The sequence below is a fragment of the Aythya fuligula genome, chromosome 21, assembly GCF_009819795.1.
Source record: "Aythya fuligula isolate bAytFul2 chromosome 21, bAytFul2.pri, whole genome shotgun sequence".
Lineage (NCBI taxonomy): Eukaryota > Metazoa > Chordata > Aves > Anseriformes > Anatidae > Aythya > Aythya fuligula.
In genome coordinates, this window is record NC_045579.1 from 4,028,968 (window position 1) to 4,046,894 (window position 17,927).

General features: G+C 37.9%; 1 protein-coding gene across 2 annotated transcripts in view; it reads right to left on the reverse strand.

Annotated features, from left to right (window-relative positions):
- Nucleotides 1-417: 417 nt before the first annotated feature.
- Nucleotides 418-17,927, reverse strand: part of UBE4B (ubiquitination factor E4B) — a 38,286-nt gene continuing 20,776 nt past the window's right edge. For both annotated transcript variants that reach the window (XM_032201346.1, XM_032201347.1), the window contains 18 exons: nt 16,636-16,719; nt 15,115-15,171; nt 14,633-14,749; nt 14,449-14,547; nt 13,872-13,985; nt 12,737-12,935; nt 12,362-12,500; nt 10,458-10,557; nt 9,583-9,710; nt 9,102-9,200; nt 8,027-8,262; nt 7,311-7,437; nt 6,879-7,023; nt 5,668-5,802; nt 5,098-5,289; nt 2,033-2,207; nt 1,395-1,541; nt 418-981 (listed from right to left, as the gene is read on the reverse strand). In XM_032201346.1, coding sequence (XP_032057237.1) covers nt 920-981; nt 1,395-1,541; nt 2,033-2,207; nt 5,098-5,289; nt 5,668-5,802; nt 6,879-7,023; nt 7,311-7,437; nt 8,027-8,262; nt 9,102-9,200; nt 9,583-9,710; nt 10,458-10,557; nt 12,362-12,500; nt 12,737-12,935; nt 13,872-13,985; nt 14,449-14,547; nt 14,633-14,749; nt 15,115-15,171; nt 16,636-16,719 — 2,355 coding nt within the window. In that variant the 3' untranslated portion in view covers nt 418-919. The remainder of the gene's footprint in view (nt 982-1,394; nt 1,542-2,032; nt 2,208-5,097; nt 5,290-5,667; nt 5,803-6,878; nt 7,024-7,310; nt 7,438-8,026; nt 8,263-9,101; nt 9,201-9,582; nt 9,711-10,457; nt 10,558-12,361; nt 12,501-12,736; nt 12,936-13,871; nt 13,986-14,448; nt 14,548-14,632; nt 14,750-15,114; nt 15,172-16,635; nt 16,720-17,927) is intronic.

Consider the following 17,927-nt stretch of genomic DNA (forward strand, 5'->3'; position numbering starts at 1 on the left):
CAGCCTCCAAGAATAAAAGGATCTCTGTGGACTAGCTCTAATGGCTCAGAACTGTCATTTAGCATATATTATATTTGCAGCGTTAAAAGAATGGATTTTATTATTTTAAAAAGTCACTGAAATCCTGGTATTCCCAAGCATCTAATTCTTGGCAGCTGTTGTAATGTATTTCTGTCTCAAGGCTTCTCAGAAATACCAGAGCATCTAGATCAACACAGAGGGACATCTCAAATAACGGAACGTAAAATCCATGCGTCAAACCTTTGCCTTTTTGAAATCCTCGTCTCTTCTAACACCAATTAAAAAACAAATATGCGAATATGTATAATATAAAAATACGATCCCAAGATTAACACTTTGTTGCAGGCACAGTTATCGCACAGAATATGTTCTTTTGCGGGCAGGGGAATGATTTTGTTTCTTCACAGGGATTTTTTTTTTTGCATTACAAAAAAAAAGACAGCAGTGCAGGTTTGATGGGTGGATGAGGAAAAAGGGAGGGAAAGAGGAAAAAGTTACTGTAGCAGCAAAATGTCCAAGTTTCTAACCACAATCAAATTAACGGATATCCGGCTGTAAAAAATAAGGTTGAAGGGATGCTGCCCTGATCCATTCATCTTTGCTAAAATAATTCAGCTGTAAAAACTCCAAAACGTGACATACTGAAGGACAGTTTTGTAACATAAGCAACTTCCTAATTTGTCCTCCATGTTATTGACCATCGTTATCACTTAAATATATGTACAAGAATTAAGCTGCTTTTCTTCTCGTCCACATGCTTCTGGTCACTACTGCAAGTCAGTGCCAGTGGGCGTGCTAATCCCATCAATAACTTTCAAAGTGTATCTGCCCCACTATTAGCAGAACAGCCCACGCCCTGATCTTCCCATTGGTGTTGGCGTGCACTGCAAGGGAACTTTTAATGGTCAGCATTCTGCTTGTCTCTCATCCAGGCTTGAATTTGCTCTTTAAGTTCTGGCACTAGTAATATAAAGAAGAAAAAAAAAAATAATTAAATTGGCTGTTAAGTTATTTAGCAATGCTACTATAAGAAAGCTGCTTGTGACTAACAGAAATTCCTTTTCTAGAAATCTGATCAGGATTATCTACTATTATTTTCTTCTGTCAACATATTTTCTGCACAGATTTCAGTAAATTTATTACTCATTTACGTATTAGAACAATACTCATTACCCCGTAGTTACAAAAACAAGGGTAGTTTATTTGCAGAAAAGGGGAGAATAAGGAATGAACTTTTCTGTGCAAATTGAGATTAAACAACTGGTAGTCGTATTGAGGCATCAACACTATCTTCCGAAAGTATATGGAACAGAAACTACACAAATTGCTTCTCCAGATCAACAGCACCATGAGTAATTTAAAAGCCAGGATACCTGGTTCCAGCATATTTTCTGTCAGTGTCTGACGATTGAAAGGATCGGTGGAGGAGTTCAGCAGATGCCTCAGGATGATTGACCTGTCCATAATAGTTCCAGATGGCAACCTCACGGGATCAGTCATCAGAGTGTCCATGAGTGGATCTGAGGACACGATTATCACAATCATCAAATTGGAAACAATAAATAAAACTTTAACCTGCACACAAAACTACCGCACAGAACTCAGAAACAGAGTCCCCACTCAGGAATGCTGCTGAAGGTACAGAAAACAGATGAAAGTAGCAGCAGGCTTAAATAAACAACAGATACGGCCCCAATTCAGAAAGGGAAAAACAGTATAAAGGCTAAGCATTAGTTATTTTCACCATATTTCTATTTTTTTTCCTTACTGTTTTAAAGTACATGTAATAAAGACAAGGCTAGGACTGGACAGTGCAATCTCAGGGTAAAACAAACAGAAACACCCTCTGGCTCTTTTCATTTACTTAGTCATTTAATTGAAATGGAGAAGGATGAGAGGCTCCATAAACAATACCTAGTTTCTACTAATATATATATTCATATTTAGAAGCAAAACAACAAAACAAATCCCTCTTGGCCTAACAATTCAGCATTTAGAAAAACCAACTTGCCTCTGAATTCATCCGGAGCATCGCTGTAATCAATTTCTGCACGGGCATTCTTGGCAACAATTTCCTCCACCTTCTCTGCCAGCAGTTTGAATTTTTCTATTGCTATGGTTGACTTGATTCCAGCCTTTCTCATCTTTGATATGACCTCCTCAAAGAGCTCTTTGCTGTAGGACCTCTACAAGCAAAGCATAAAACTTTGCTGAGCTGTAGTATCCTAATATGCCATCAAAAATTCTACAGACCTTTTAATGCTTTTTTTAAAGCTTCAGAAGAAGGGATCAATGAAACCTCAACATTACATCAGATGGAGAAGTATGCACATAACACTTTATCTAGCACAAAAATGTCAACTTTGGGGTATAATTATCCTTTTGTAAGAGTCATCGCTACTGAAGAACTATTCAGGACAAAAAAAGAGAAGACAATACCAACTAATCAAAATGTTTGAAGCATTCAGATAGGCTGACTATAATCATTAGAACAGTTCCTTAGATAAAACATCTGTCTTGTCACTCCTGTCTGTATTCTTTTTTCTCACAGGTCTTGGCAGAAAATATAGCATAAAAGGTTTTTTTGAACCCCAGATCTCCAACCACTCTACACGAAGGCAGCAAGGAAACTGCTGTTTACACCAGCAAAAATACCCTCTAAGCACTTCTTGTGGATCTTCAGGATCATTAACATCCCAGTTCCTCCTGGCTATGAGAGAATACCATAACAGAATAAGACTGATGCACCAGCTTCCAGTATTTAACATCAAGGAGTACTACAGGGATTATGTCATGATCACTTTGCCATCAAAGTTCAACTAGCAAATCCACTCCTGTTCCCTCAAGATGATGTGCTGGACAGATTACTTCAAAGGAAAAAGCAGTTTTCTGTGGAACTCCAGTGTTTGGAGTATGATTTATTAACCTCTCCAAAACAAAACAAAAAAAAACAACACTGGAGCAGTCTGCCATATGAAGTAGAAGCAGTGTACCCAAGCCTCTTGATGCTGTTGGTGTTCTTCTCCCACGTGGTAGGAACGAAATGACAAATCCTGGTAAAAGCACAGCTGACTCACTCGTTATCATTGATTTCTGCACACATACTTCAAAAAATTGTGAGTCAAGCCATGACTTAAAATCTTTTGGAAACAATGTCTGGAAGTACAAGACTGTCCAGCCCATCCATGGTATTAGTGACTACTGAAATGTGCTTTACAACAAAACTGATGAGTTGCAAGCTAACAGATACCATGCAGTTTGTTGGTGTGCAATGCAATACCGGAAGAGGTGATAACCTCCTCCTAACACCCAAACCAACCCATCTGCCAAACTAGTAAGGCAACTTCTTGAAGCACCTAATACCCACTTGCCAGCTGGGGCAGCATGCAGCAACCTAGCACAACATACAGGGCCCAAGTGTGCATCCTAAAGCTTCAACTGATACAAACATTGCTTTCTTGTAAAGAAAGCATTAGGCAAGAATTTTTGGAAGCTGCTTATGTTCTGAAGACACCGTTTGCTTTTAACTTGGCAATGCTGTGTTTTGGTGTCAGCCTTTTAGTAGTCTAGACAATGTTCTTTTAATAAAAATTATTTACACAGTGCAAGGCTGAGTTAAGTTACAGAGCTTAAGACAGTAGGTCTCACAGGTTTCTATTTCCTTTGGGAAATTGAAAATACTCAATACAGTCCCAATCCCCCATCTACACGACCGCACTCCATGAAATACCAATCGTTACTTAGGACACACGGTGCCCACCCAAACTCCTTACTAGTCCACAGAGAGCAGAACTATGGCAACATGCCCAGGGCTTTGTAAATGTTTCCAAATTCCTGCTAATACATGCTAGGATTTGAAATGGGGGATGTATCAAAATGCTTTTGAGAGATGCTGCCATGATCAAGCACCTTTTTTATTTTTAAATACCAGTAGCAGTTAACCGTTTGGGCATTTTCTTACTGCTTCTTTCCTGTCATTGACAGTTTCCAAGATACTGGTCACTCCCCCCAGTTTTTATGAATGGCCACTTTGTTATTTAAGCTTTTTTCCAGTTCCCACACCAGCACTTCTTTCTTTTTAATCCCTACGTCATTGCTGTGCATTTTGCTGTAGCTAGCACTGATGAATGAATGATGGACAACGTTCTCACTCTCATATATACCGAGCAGCATGAAAAATACCCTGCATGCTCATTACACGCACACACTCACCATCTGTCTCAGGAGTGTTACTGCCAGAAATTAAATTATTACAGAAAAAAGATTATGAGTCACCTCTGCTATCTCTGCTTCACCAGACATGCAAATACAGCGTTACGTATTTTAAAACTGCTTCCACTAGAATTTCAAGTAGCCATGGATAATGCTGTTTGTCCCTCTGGATTTTGAAAAGTTTGTGTTATAAAACATAGGCATGGACAGAAGCAATTCAGTAGTTTAACTAACATACCATCTTTACAAGAACAAAGAGGTGAGTAATAACTTATCTATCTCAAAAATTAAAACCCTGTTAACATTCTGGTCTGAAGACTACCATTGAAAAGCACATTGGCAGTACAAAGGTGTCTTAAATGTCCCTTTTATGCTCAGCTTTGTCAGTTTACTACACAGACATTCAGTAAAATGAACACAATTTAGAAACAGTCTAGAGAATGATTTTTGGATTGTTAAAATAGGCTCTTGGTCTCAGCTCTGCTTATTTTGCATTTTCTTGATGAGGAAGGAGAAGGGGGAGTCAGAACCCTTGCATACTTCATTTTTCTCTCTAGCAAAATCAGGACAAGGTACTTCCACTACATTACAAGGAGGCAGTAGCTAATAAACAACTAATGCTTGGGAAATTTCCTGTGTATGTGAAGTTTGTGTGTCTCCAAGGGACAAAACACTTGGAAAACATACATCTACAAAGAACAGAGAGAATATGAACACAAATTATTTTCTGGAAGAAAAATTGCAAACACACATGATGGAAACTGGGTGGCAGCATACAAATAAAATGAAGCTCTTAAAGAGAATCTTCCGAAGTCCTGTTTGTCCACAACACTCACTCTTCCCCTTTATGTTTTTTGAGCTCACCTGATCATCAGCGATTGCTTTAGCAAAACGAGCACAATCTAGCTGTAGATAAATATCAGTCAGTTGGTCCAACAGCTTCTTTGGTTCAAACCCGTATTTCTCAGGGTTTTCAACTTTTAGGTCACGGCACTTCGGGCCACACAGTTGCTGCAAGTTAAAGTTCAACATAGCAGCCAATCGTGGTCCAAGTTCCTACAAGACCAAAGTAAAACACAGATCACAGCACAAAGGCAGAGATAAAGCAGATTATCATTAGATTTGCATACAACAAGATCAGAAATTATTAACCAATACAATTATTTTGTCAGCTTGCAGGAACAATCTTCTCTTTATATATGCTTTCCATAAAAAAATGGAACGTAAACAGCTTCTGTCTAGAAGGATCACAACATCTCAGAGACTCAAGTAATGCTCTTAACATCAAATAACCTCGAGAGCAATTAGATTTCAATGCAGTTGGAAAAAAGTGAGGTGAAGGGAGACAAAGGGCCACCAAACATTTCCAGAACATTATCCAATAGCAGAGATATTAAGAGAAGGTAGAAACTAAGTGAACTGAGCAGGACTTACAGGTCTGAGAAAAGGCTTTTGAACCTGCTTGGTAAGGATATGGAACATATCAACAGTTTCTGTTGCCAGAGCGAGATATGAACGAGAGACACGCTCATCCTGAGCAAGCTGTGACTGCCGAGCCTGCTGCTGATCCTAGAAAATAAATATTGAGTGGTTAAAAAGGTTACATCCACCGAATTTCCTTCCATATTACCAATCAAAAAACCTGAACAGCCACAAAGCTAACATGATCTAGGAAGGAGAAAGAACAGACTGCAATCCAAATCCATGATACATTTTTAACTGAAGACGCAGCTCACTTTTACTATCTATTACTAAACAGAAGTCTGCACTAATTTTCCAGAATTCTGCAAAAGTAAAAGTGAACACAAATGGTATCACAAGACTCCAAGTTTAGTGAGTCTGCTTACATCATTGCTCCTCACAACTACAAAACTGAGTTGTTTCCTTTCCATCCAAATGCCAATACTTAAAATCAGCCTGGAATCTGAGAGTCAAGAGAGGTTTTCTTAATTTATGTACCAACATTAGTACCGCAAGTTACACTGGAACAATCTGCAGATTACAGACCAGATCATTTTGTGACCACAGTAATGGCTTTGCCTTGCTAGCATAAACAGGAACAAAGGCTTCAGAAGAGCAAACCAGAATTAATAAAACAAGACTTAAAAAACAAGATCTTTGTAACTTTTCAGACTTTCTTAAAATTGATAACCTTAAAACAGAAATACCTGACATTGGTGGGTTAACACAATTATTGTCAAATCAGGCTAAGATCTGAGGTTCAGTACTCTAATTGTCTATACCAAATCTACAAAGGATCAATGCATTAACAAAATAAAAGTGTTATTCCCTTGAAGTCAATTCAACTGGCGAGCATCTTCCACAACCTCCTTCAAGAAGGTTAAAGTCTTAGTTTCTCCATTTAGTATTTTAAGGGCACAGCAATTTAAAACTTCATACTATTTCCATGTCACACACTCTTTGCCAGCCACAACATAACTATGCAGAAGGATGTTTTTTTGCAGAATGTCATCCAGAGTGACCACAGCCATACTGGCAGCAAGAAAAAGCATTGAAAACTGCTTTTCATGAGCAGCTCTTTGATGCTGCTCCTTATTTAAAAAAAAAAAAAAAAAATTAAAAATGGTCTTGTATTGAAAAATTGAAAATAAGTAAAGGGCACTTTGAAAAACAGCTCTGTTCACCCTGGGCAGCAGGTCCCATTGTTCTTTATTCTTCATCTCCTCTTGCACTTCATGGATACGTTTTAGGGACTCCAGACTCTCATCCAGCAAGAAAGTTGTGTCATTTATCAGCATGTTGATGTAGCGAACAAACTGCTTCCCAGAGCTGAAAACATTGAAACACAGTTATCACTGCAGAGTAGATGGGTGTGCAGAGCAGACTGCAACCCCAGCAACACACCTGCTGCACTGTATATTCTGAACAATGACCCCATTCCCCAAGCCAAGTTGATTGTGATGTCCAGAGCTCAGCTTTAGAAACACTCCAGTTCTACTGGAAGGGGCTGTCATTTAAAAACACAATGGAAAGCAGCATCACCCATTCCCAATGGTAATGGCCTCCTCAGCAGATTGCATGACAGTAAGCAGCATCATAGACAATTTCTTACTCACTTGAACTCTTCCATAAATGTACCATGGTGAGCTATATTCTGCCAGAGGCTTTTGAAAATGGTGCTGATGTGGTAGCGGATTGTAAACTTGTCGTAGAACTCACTAGTTGCTCCAGTATGTTCAACATCTGAAAGAGAAATCAGATCCCAGCACTGAAATCAAAACTCCTTCCCACTGGGATCCCCTACATCTCTCTAATAATAACAATCATTTCCTACTGTCTCCCATGTGATGACCTTCAAGCACCAAGCTTTAAGAGATTAAATTCAGTTCCCATTCAGAAATCTCCATCATAATCCCTACTTAAAGGAGCACTGGCCATTATCTAATCCAGAACCGACCTCATTCCTGAAGAAAAGCCTCAGAAAACACACTTTCTGCTGTATTCAATTCTACTCTTTGTCCTACGTACCTAAATTTCAATGCTAAAAAGGCACTGGAAACATTACAGTAAAAATAGTTCCATGAGCGCAAGGACACCGAGAAGCATATAAATTTACAGGACAGCAGCTGTGGAAAGACTAGAATTCTTAAGGTTCCTCCTAATGCTAGTTTCACCTGATTCCTGAGCAGCAAAGCCTTGTCTTTCCAAGATCTACCCTGAATTTCTTGTGTTTTGTTTGTTTTTTGAAAGATCATAAGAGTCAACACAGACTTTTGTCCTATAATACTCATTGCTTACTGTGCAGTCACAGAACTACAGATGAAGCGCTTACCTGTGTAAAACTTCATCAAGGAGGGGACCAACAATTTAGTGGAGAGAGGATGATTCTCGATCATTTCAAAGAATTTCTGGGTCCGGGGCTGAACAGCTGGATTTGTCATGAACATCACTTCCACCAGCTTGGCTACTAAATAAGGATTTCGGATGTAGTTCTGGTTGCACAGCATCACAACAAGGAACATGACTATGTCCTGAGTACAGGGCTCATAAAGCACCTGAGGAGCATATCTGAAAAGATGGAGAGGAGGAAAATAAAATGAGAAATCCCAACCCTGTATTACAAACACAAAATTTTATATTATATATATATATACACACACACAAAGTTCAGATATCTCTGAACTCATATCTCTCACCTTCCCATAATAGGAGGAAATTCTTTACTCAGAGAGTGGTGAGGCAGTGGTTGGAACTATGTGATCTTTAAGGTCCCTTCCAATCTGACCCAGTCTGTGATTTCATGGTCTTATTAGAAATAGGAAGACCTTAACTCATTTTAATGTAATATCTGCCTCTCTACAAAAAATAAATTATTACTCTTCCAAGAGGTCTTGCCAGCTGTTCACGGGCAGCTGAATTTTGGCCTGATTCCAAGCATTTTCTGAAACAGTGTCATATTCTTTTGCTGTGTATCATAGTAGAGCTTCATAGCAAATTTGCTGTAACAGCACCTCAGAAAAGGAAAAACAACCATTCACCTGCTCCTCATACACAACAGCAAAGTCTGAATTTGAAGGCATGTCTTCAGGAAGAAAGTAACCAACTTCAGAATTACACCCAAACAGCATTCACACCTGTCCTAACTGCTAAAACTATACAAATAAATTTCATCCTATCAAAGCTATAATAGAGGGGATTTTATACTTAAGCCATGATTTTTTCTTTTAGGTATTATTCTAGTGATGATTAACCCTAATGTGAAATTAAAAGGTGTCAAGCTCCGAAGTACGTAACTCTAATAAATACAGAAAAACTAGCAAACTATTTTCACACCCTCAATTTGTGTGCACACCACCTGTTACAGGGGTAAAGGGCAGTACAAATTTTCAGAAATCACTTTTACTTACTGTACAATAAAAAATAAAAATTCAGCAACATCTTCCACATAAAACTCAGGCAGTGCTGCAAATACTTTCGGAACTTCAGGAGTTAAAGGCAGCTTTATGCTGTAGAATGAAAGATGCAACAAAAAGGACAATGAAATATCGGGGTTAAGTAGCACATGTCCTGAGTTCTTTTACAGAATTCACCTATGGGAACACTTTACAAAAGATTTAACATTAACTTTTCTAAGATCTATGCTTCAGATCTACTAACCACACCTGAGGGTTGCTTCCCATCTACCCCATGCCCTCCAACCAAACCTTAAACTATGAATAAGACACATATTCCATGCAAGAACATATGTCACTGATAAAAATTAAAGTAACTTTTACATAGAAACGTAGGTAGATATTGTAAAAAATACTAGAACAGCTAAATTCAGTAAACAGCCTACCATGATCTGAAATACCAAATAAAATTTACACAGATAATCCTGGAACTTACTTGGGATAGGCGGGGTCAAGAATGCGAAGCATCAGCTGAATAACCATGCCATAGAAATTCAGACATCTCCTGAGGAAGTTCTCATCCAGCAAACCAGCATCTGCACAAGCCTTGCACCTCACCAGTTTCTGCAGAAGATACAAACAAAAACTATTCCAGCAAGACAACATAATAGGAAAGGAAGACCAGACCTAAAGCTAAATCAATGTGTATGTGAATTATGACAATTGTACAAAGGTCTCTTCTTAAAATATGCACTTAAAACAGGGCACTTAAACCTCAACTTAACACAAAAAGCACATAACGCAGGCATGGACAGAGCCTTTTACTAGCTCTAAGGGAACAAAAAGAAGTAACAGAGGTGTCAAACTGGGAAAATGTGCAATTGAAGTCATCTTGCTCATACAGCTCAGGAAATTTTTATCACCTTATACGAGGAAGACCTAAGAAGAACAGACACCTCCATAAGAGGACCCCCAGTGTATTCACCTTTCCAAGAATTCTACTTGAGATGAGAGACTTGAGAGTTCTGTCTCCCCCTTGGGCATGAACTGTGCACAACTACCCCTGATCAAATCACAGTCCCTTTCATGTTCTCTCTCCAACAAAAACAGTATTTTCTTCTTTCTCAGGAATATTGGCTAAGTTCATTTTGGAATTACTTCAAATTTTCAAGTCACAATTCACTTGATACTGTGTCATGACCACCACTTAGTACACTCAAAATAAGCTTTAACATGCTCACATGGTTCATAGTTTCTTGGAAGTGGGGCTTTTGAATCATTACTGTGAATTTGTATTTAAGCACTAGGACAAAATAAACATACAGACGGTTTGACAAAGGCATTTTGTTGTGATCCAAACCACTTACAGACCTTAAGCTGTGTCTTGCAGCGTTTTAGCATTTCTCGATGCCTAGTAGCCAGAGGGGAATCCTTCCATTGACTTTCATTGTTTTTCAGATCTTCAACAGTCCTGCAAACATGCAATAATTGGTTATCATGACAGAGGGGATACTTATTGCCATCTGCAAGTCATTTAACCTACATAACTGCTAAATAAAGAGGAAAGACTGAAAAAAGTGGAGGAAAATGGCAATTATCTTCACAGAAGATACCATAATCACAAGAAAAATAAACTGCTTTTGTAAATGCAGATGTAACATCTGCACAGTGTGCATTCAAATATACACTAGCTCCAACATACATGCCCGTTAGACAAATGAATAGTCTGTAGTCTCCCTGCCAGCATAAGGGCCATTAAATCAAGATGGTTGATATTACTGCCCTTCCCTTACCTACTTTGTCACTCTGCCCTATATAAAAAAAAGAACTCAAATGCATGTTATACACATGCACTATTAACATTGACAAATCCTGCTTACTCCTATGCCTTACCTCTTTTTAGAAGGGCAGCTGATTAGAACAAAACTCAATATACTGAGCTATATAAATACAATCCCTTTTCTTCCCCCTTCTAAACACAATTTCCTTTCCACATCAACCTCTGCCTACAGCAGAAAAATACTCAGTCTAATTTCTTTATTAAATATGTTGTCTGGTGTTGCAAGCAACTAGGCAACTTATGGAAAATGCTGAGCACTAAGGTCCTATTGAAGTCAGTGAAAGCCAAGAGCTCTTCAATGCACTCTAGCACTACATGGAGACTGCTGCGTAGGCAACTCGTTTTCAACAACTCTAAATAAGGAAAAGAAATACCTTCTTCTTCAAGCCAAATGTGTAGCTTATTTACAAATAATTCAGTCTGTTTATTTGAAAATATTTTTTTCTTTCAAGTATACTGACCCTTCCTGCTCTGTTTTCTGCAGCTTCCCAAGTTCTTGGCCTGCATGAGCTTTAAAAGCTAAAAATGAAATCACTATGAATGCAGTCCAAAAATCCTGTAATGAACTCATGGTATTACTGCCAAGGAACATTTACCAAAATGCAGTGAGTGCAATTATAAACAATGGAAAATACTGATGATACAAAAAATCATTCTAATTTTAACAGAGTATTCTTCGAGGTTTAGCAACTATAAAAGTCTATTTGGCTTTATGCCAAGACAAATGGAAAACAGCAGTATCTTCAAGTCAACATCATAACTTCTATTTATAATTTTTAAAGTGGTAAACCACATGCTGAAAGACGTGTACATCCATAATACTAAGAGTTTACTGTTGAAGCCTTTTTACAGATAATACAATTAGTTATTCCACCTTGGAAACCAAGGGAACAAGGCAAGTATCTTCTGTGAAACACAAAACAGCGCAAGCACTGCTAATGGTGTGCTGTTTCTGAAACTGTAAGTCATCTGCACGACTTCTATTTATCAGACATGTAAACTTACATGCTAGCCTATGGCTATGCCAAAGAGCCCAAGACACTGACATCCACACACCATCAACCACACACCATATTAAGTTATGATAAATAGTGTTTAGTAATGTCATGGAATCTAACATGCTCTGAAGATCAATCCAATCCTCTTTTAAATGGAATGGTCTTCTCACCAATTTGAGCTGCCTTGTGTAAATAATATCTTCCCTCCCATTATTACTTGCATTCCTGATGCAAGCCACAGTCCCTAAATGTAAGCAAAATCCTTAACTGCCAGAAGCATCAGATTAACAAATGGTTACAGATGACTTCTGACAATTTGAGTAAAGCCATTGTTGAGTGTTCTTATTTCCATTAGGTTTGTAGAACTTGCCATCATGCCGAAAACAAGACATCAGTAGAACAGCAGGGGACATACTACATAATTAACAGCTTCTAACCTGTTGAGTTCCCTGATGGCCCGCAGCCTACGTATGTACCGACGGCAGCTTGGCAGGATGGAGAGATGATGGGCATGCAGGGTTAAGAAGAAACATTCTGTTGGAAATTTCGGCTCAGAAAATGGAGAGGGATCCCTGTCTAGAAAACAAACAAAAAAGCAGGGTCAGTGAAGAAGTTAACAAATGGGCTGTGCCTTATGTAGGGGTGAGACCTTAGACTCATCTTTCTTTACATCAAGTAAGAGCAGACAGCATCAAGAAAAAAATACATTTAGGAATAAGGGAACTATCTGCTAGAATCAAGCACTTCCATGTGCCTCCAACAGCAAAAATACAAGGCAGAGTTAATGTTCAAAATATACTCAAAGCACTCACAAAGCTCAGCAATCCAGGCTGCAACATCCTCCATTGTTGCTTTCACTCTTGTCTCATCTGTTGGGAGGTCAATACGACACCTGGGATGAAATATGTACATGGGATCAACCGTTTCCAGCTTTATCTTCGTACTTAGTTGCTGCAGTACCCATAGGAAGTTGAGCATGAAACCATCTGTAGATACCAAACGATCATCTGTCTGTAGAGTAAAAGGAAACGATTCAAAACCTAAGTTTAGAAATACAAGAGACTTTTCTGATGCTTTAATAGTAGTCAACATAAAGTATATCAGTTCAAGAAAAGGGAGAAGTGAGTAAGAACATGGATATGTAAAGCCTTCCTGAGAACTGGAAGATCATTTACTAACATATATTGTCTTTTTCTTTCTCCATGGTTCATGTTCAAACAGGCATTCTCAGTAACGTTAAACAAACAGAAGTAGTAGAAAAAATGAAAAGGATTTGCAAGCATTTCTTTCAAGAATGGTTTGCTACAGGTAGTCAGCAACAGCTGTTTCAAATAGTTGCTGAGCTCCAATTTATAACTCCTATCCTAAATATAAAGTTTCTGTTCTTCATTGGAATTTCACAGAAATACAGTGATGGATCCAAACGTTTGCTTTTGAAATTGGAGTTGAAGACAACAGTGATTCAAACTTCAGTTGTTCACGCATAAGAAATGAGTGCACTACTTTAAACAATGACAAAATAACGCCCTGGTCCTTCATTGGAACCACACCAGCTCATATCTGCATTACTCTTTTTACGGGACCACACAAGCAAAGCTCAGCAACTTATCAGCTGGGGAAAAAGGGGTTTTAAACACAGCCAGCTGGAAGAAAACCCTCAGACTGATGTATGTTTGTTTTGAGGGGTGAGGGGAGAGCTATAAAGCAGAATCCTTGTTAATGAAGTGACACATCAGTCCCAAGGGAGGAAATAACACAAGTTGATCAAGTACATAGAACAGAATTATTTCAGAAATGGGAAATGTACTGAAAGGGATTGATGACACAGCTTTTTGCCTGCTGTAGTACAAGATCACAGTTCTTTAGTTTTCCATTCAAGAACCACCACTGCACCAGGCATCTAGTGCTAGATCTATAAGTCACAGGAAAAGCTTTTCCTTTATTTACCTGCATTTGTGCCTTCTTCATGTTGGCATTGACAATGGCTGCCATGTAACTGAGAGCTGCTTCTCGAGTTTCACCATTCAGTAAAATACTATGTAAAATCTTGAACAGTTCTTGCTGGAATTTCAAATAAACAGTGTCAGGTTGCACAGACTTTTCAACGTTGTATTCCCACTATCCATTGCTCCATATTTTTATGTTCTACAAATTCTGCTCACTACAACTATTGCTGTGATCCTATTTGTTAGGATTATATGGACACATTAATTACAACATTAGTTACAGAAAGGATGCATATGGAAGACGAGCACAACACAGATCTAATACAGAAGGTAATTTTTTTATTAATTTTTTTTTACTCATCCTAATTGTTCTAATACTTTCTGAATTGGCTTACAGCCTTAGAAAAAGGGTTGTAGTGCTCATCAACTTTTCTTAATTCCCTTCGACCATATCCTAGCAGATTTCTTGTTAACACCAACGAGACTTTTTTTCTTTTATATTATATTTTTCATCTATGTAAACTCTCCCCTCCAAAACCACAATATTTTTGCAGTTGTTTACACACAAGGATACTTACCCTTGCTAATTCCAGGTAATGTTGCAAGGATTGGCTAACAACCCGGGTGTTTTCAAGCGTGATGGCAGGCCCTGAGAAGTACTTTTCAACTACTTTGTTCTGAAAGTGGAATGAACATTGGCAAACATATTAAACATATTGAAAATAAAACATACTACTGTCAACATCCTTCTGTAACACTTACATCATCTTCAGCAAAGACAGAGAGACTGAAGAAGGCTCCAAGATAGGAAAGTCTTTGCAGTTCTCTTCCCGCACCTGTGCTTAACGATTTAGGCAGCCACAAGGGTAAAGAGACAACCTAGAAAATCAGATAAACAGCAAGTTGACCATAAAGTTGCCACGTCAACCATACTCCTTTATCTGCACTGTCACTATTCAGTGTTTCACCACACACCCTTGATTCTTCAAAATTCAGTCATACTGTCCGGTAAATGGGAATTCTCCTCAGCATTTCAGAAATCTAAGCAACTTTGCTCTAGTTCTTCTAAATTCTCAGGGAAAAGGACTCCCTTTATGAGTTTAAAGTGAACTATTAGTTAGCATGAGATTTTACATTAGTCCCTCTTTATAGAGTTCTAAGGAAGGTTATAAATGTAGATTGTATCAGCCAACAAATAAGTTGCATGATTCATTTAACTTGAAAATCAGCCTGGATACACTTACCAAACTGCACATGGGGTGTGTTTTCCCAAACTTGATTTCACAAAGTTCACATAGTGCCTGTAAGGAAAATACAAGAAAAATTACTTGTGTGTGTAATTCTTAAGTAACCTTTCTGCAAATAACAAGATAAACATAGTAAACTGCTGAAAAAAGAGCCAAACCTTTTTCCCTTAATCAGTGGGAAAGAGGACCAAAAAAAAAAAAAAAAAAAGCTAGAGCACACCCTGCTCCCATTTTAGTTCTTACATCTGTTCCAAAAAGTTTCCATCTGCCTCAAAAAAGCTAACATCTCACCAGATAATAAAATATTGCACTTATTTCAAAAATTAGCTGTGCAAATTATTTGCTTGTTCAGAAAATAACAATAGCTTTGCTGGGCGCCTGAACTGCCACATAAAAGTCATTAACAATAATAAATAGAGCAATTGTACTATACATACACCAAGGCCTTTGTCTTTTGAGTCAGAGTGGAAAAATGTCAGATGAACACAGTAGCCAGAAACAAAGAATCCTATCCCAGATCTCTAACTCACTTTCAACTGCAGCACAGAAAAAAGAAAGCAGTTATAACAGACAATTTTGAAAACACAAAAATACTGTAGGCTTTCACGTATCCTGTTTCTCCTGTATTATAGGTTCTCATACTTCAATTACACTGCAGTTAGTAACTATATTCCTTCTTTTTCATGCTCGCTGTGCCCACTAAATATGACCAAAATGGAGTATCATTTTCAAATAGCCCTTACTGTACCTGACAACCAAATTTGTAACAGTTTGCAATTTAACATGTGGGGGAGTTGATTTGCAGCACACACCCCCGTCCAACTAATTTCCGGAGTTACAAATCAAACTCGAGATATGAAGGACTGCCTTTATTGGCACGATGCACTGAAGATCTTAAGATCCGAAGGTGCTAGCTGACAATGCTCAGTTTAGTCAAGAATTTAGCTCGCTCTTTTGTGACCATGCATGCTGTTCAAAAGATTTTTTTGTTTTGTCAATAAAAGCAGCAGGAGGGAAGCAGATCGAGGGACTAAAATACACACTTTAAAAAAAAACTTTTCAGACAAGGAACATTACAACATTTTCCTACAGTACACAGCCATCAACTCATAATTTTGGTGTTAACGCAATAGATTTTAATTTACTACATACCCACGTGAGACCAACAAACACGGTTATGAATATCAGTCCTTGCTTCCCAGACTTAAATTTGGAAGAACTCAGCATCCACAGTATTTTACAAGTACGCGTGATGATGTCCATACATTTGTTTTATATAAAGCAATTCATACAAATATTTGAATAGCCCACTATACCAAGTCTGCTGTACCTTACATTTGAGATATCACTGGCTTTACAACATCTCATATCACATTAAGCTTTCAGTATCAAGTTTAATATTAACCCATTAACCAAAGGAGGCCCCAAAATGTTGAAGTACATTATCTTGTATACAATTTCCTTAAGTTTATTAATAATCATGATGAAAAAAATCTTCTAGAAATGTACAGTCCTTACCATAAGGGGGTATTTAAAATTGTCACTATCAAGGGAGCACTCTTTGGAAGCTAGAGCCAGGCCTTGTAAGATGGGGATAAAGATCTGTAAAAACAGAAATAGATTACTTTCCTCAAGAATAGGAAGCAATCAAATGACACAGCATGAAATGCCTGCTCATTCTTCATCAACTACTGAAAGTTACACTACAGAAAAATTGAGATCTTCTCTCCAGATTTCCATCAGTTATGTCAGGGAACATTTCAATGTCTGAATGCACAAGAGTATCAACGCTTAAAGAAAACACAACAGCTTTCAGCCAATTGTTTTGCTCAAAGCTCTGACAGAAGATCCATAAATGGCATTTTTTGTTACATGCTGAGAAAGTTATCTGGTCTGAATCTTCTCTGTGATCTGATGTAGCATAAATGATATACTGACTTCATGCCTGGGCATAACAGCTTACCCATGCAAACTTCTTTCCAAGCACTTGTACGTATCTTTCCTGTTCACTTTCTAACTTGTTTCTACTTTAGAAACTAAATGTCCCCAGAAACATCTAGATTTAAATATAAAGCTAGCAGATGTAAGCTGAATCTGAAAAACAGTCACGTTAGCATGCCGACAGAATCAGCTGTTATTCCATTAACTTCTCTGCACATGGAAACCACAAGGGGAAGCACACACTTCATACAAGATCACTGGAAACACTGCGTGCTTGTGTACAAGTGTTTGTTAAACACACACGAGCACAAGGACTGTGGAGGTCTCCAACAACTTGATAGCCAACCTGATAACAATTTATTTGCCTATACGGTTGGGGAAATCATATAGCTTTAATTTTTACATGTCATGAATGTAAGTTGTTTTTGTGCTGGTAAACTTGAACTGAGGTAGGAGTAAAGGTAATAAGCAGTAATCACGGACTGTTATGAAAGAGGAAGTGACATCTCAGTGAACTACTCTGACACACAGGATAAGCTAATGTTTTTCAGTTATCTCCTCCATAAAATATAGACTTCATGAACTAGGATTTGCAAGGTGTTCTTAGGATCTTAATTATAAGCCATTACAGTTACAAAGAACAGTAAAAATAGCAAAATAGCAATCTTCTTTAATACATATAATTATATTTTTTTCCTATCTTAGATACACATTAAGACATTTTGCATAGAAATACAGATGGATGAAAACAAAATCAATCCTGTAACGTAGATCAGTAATACAGACATATTCCGAGTAGAATACTTCAATATTTCATAAATGCGCACTGTTTAAAAGACACGTTTAATAATGAGAATCACCAAGTAAGT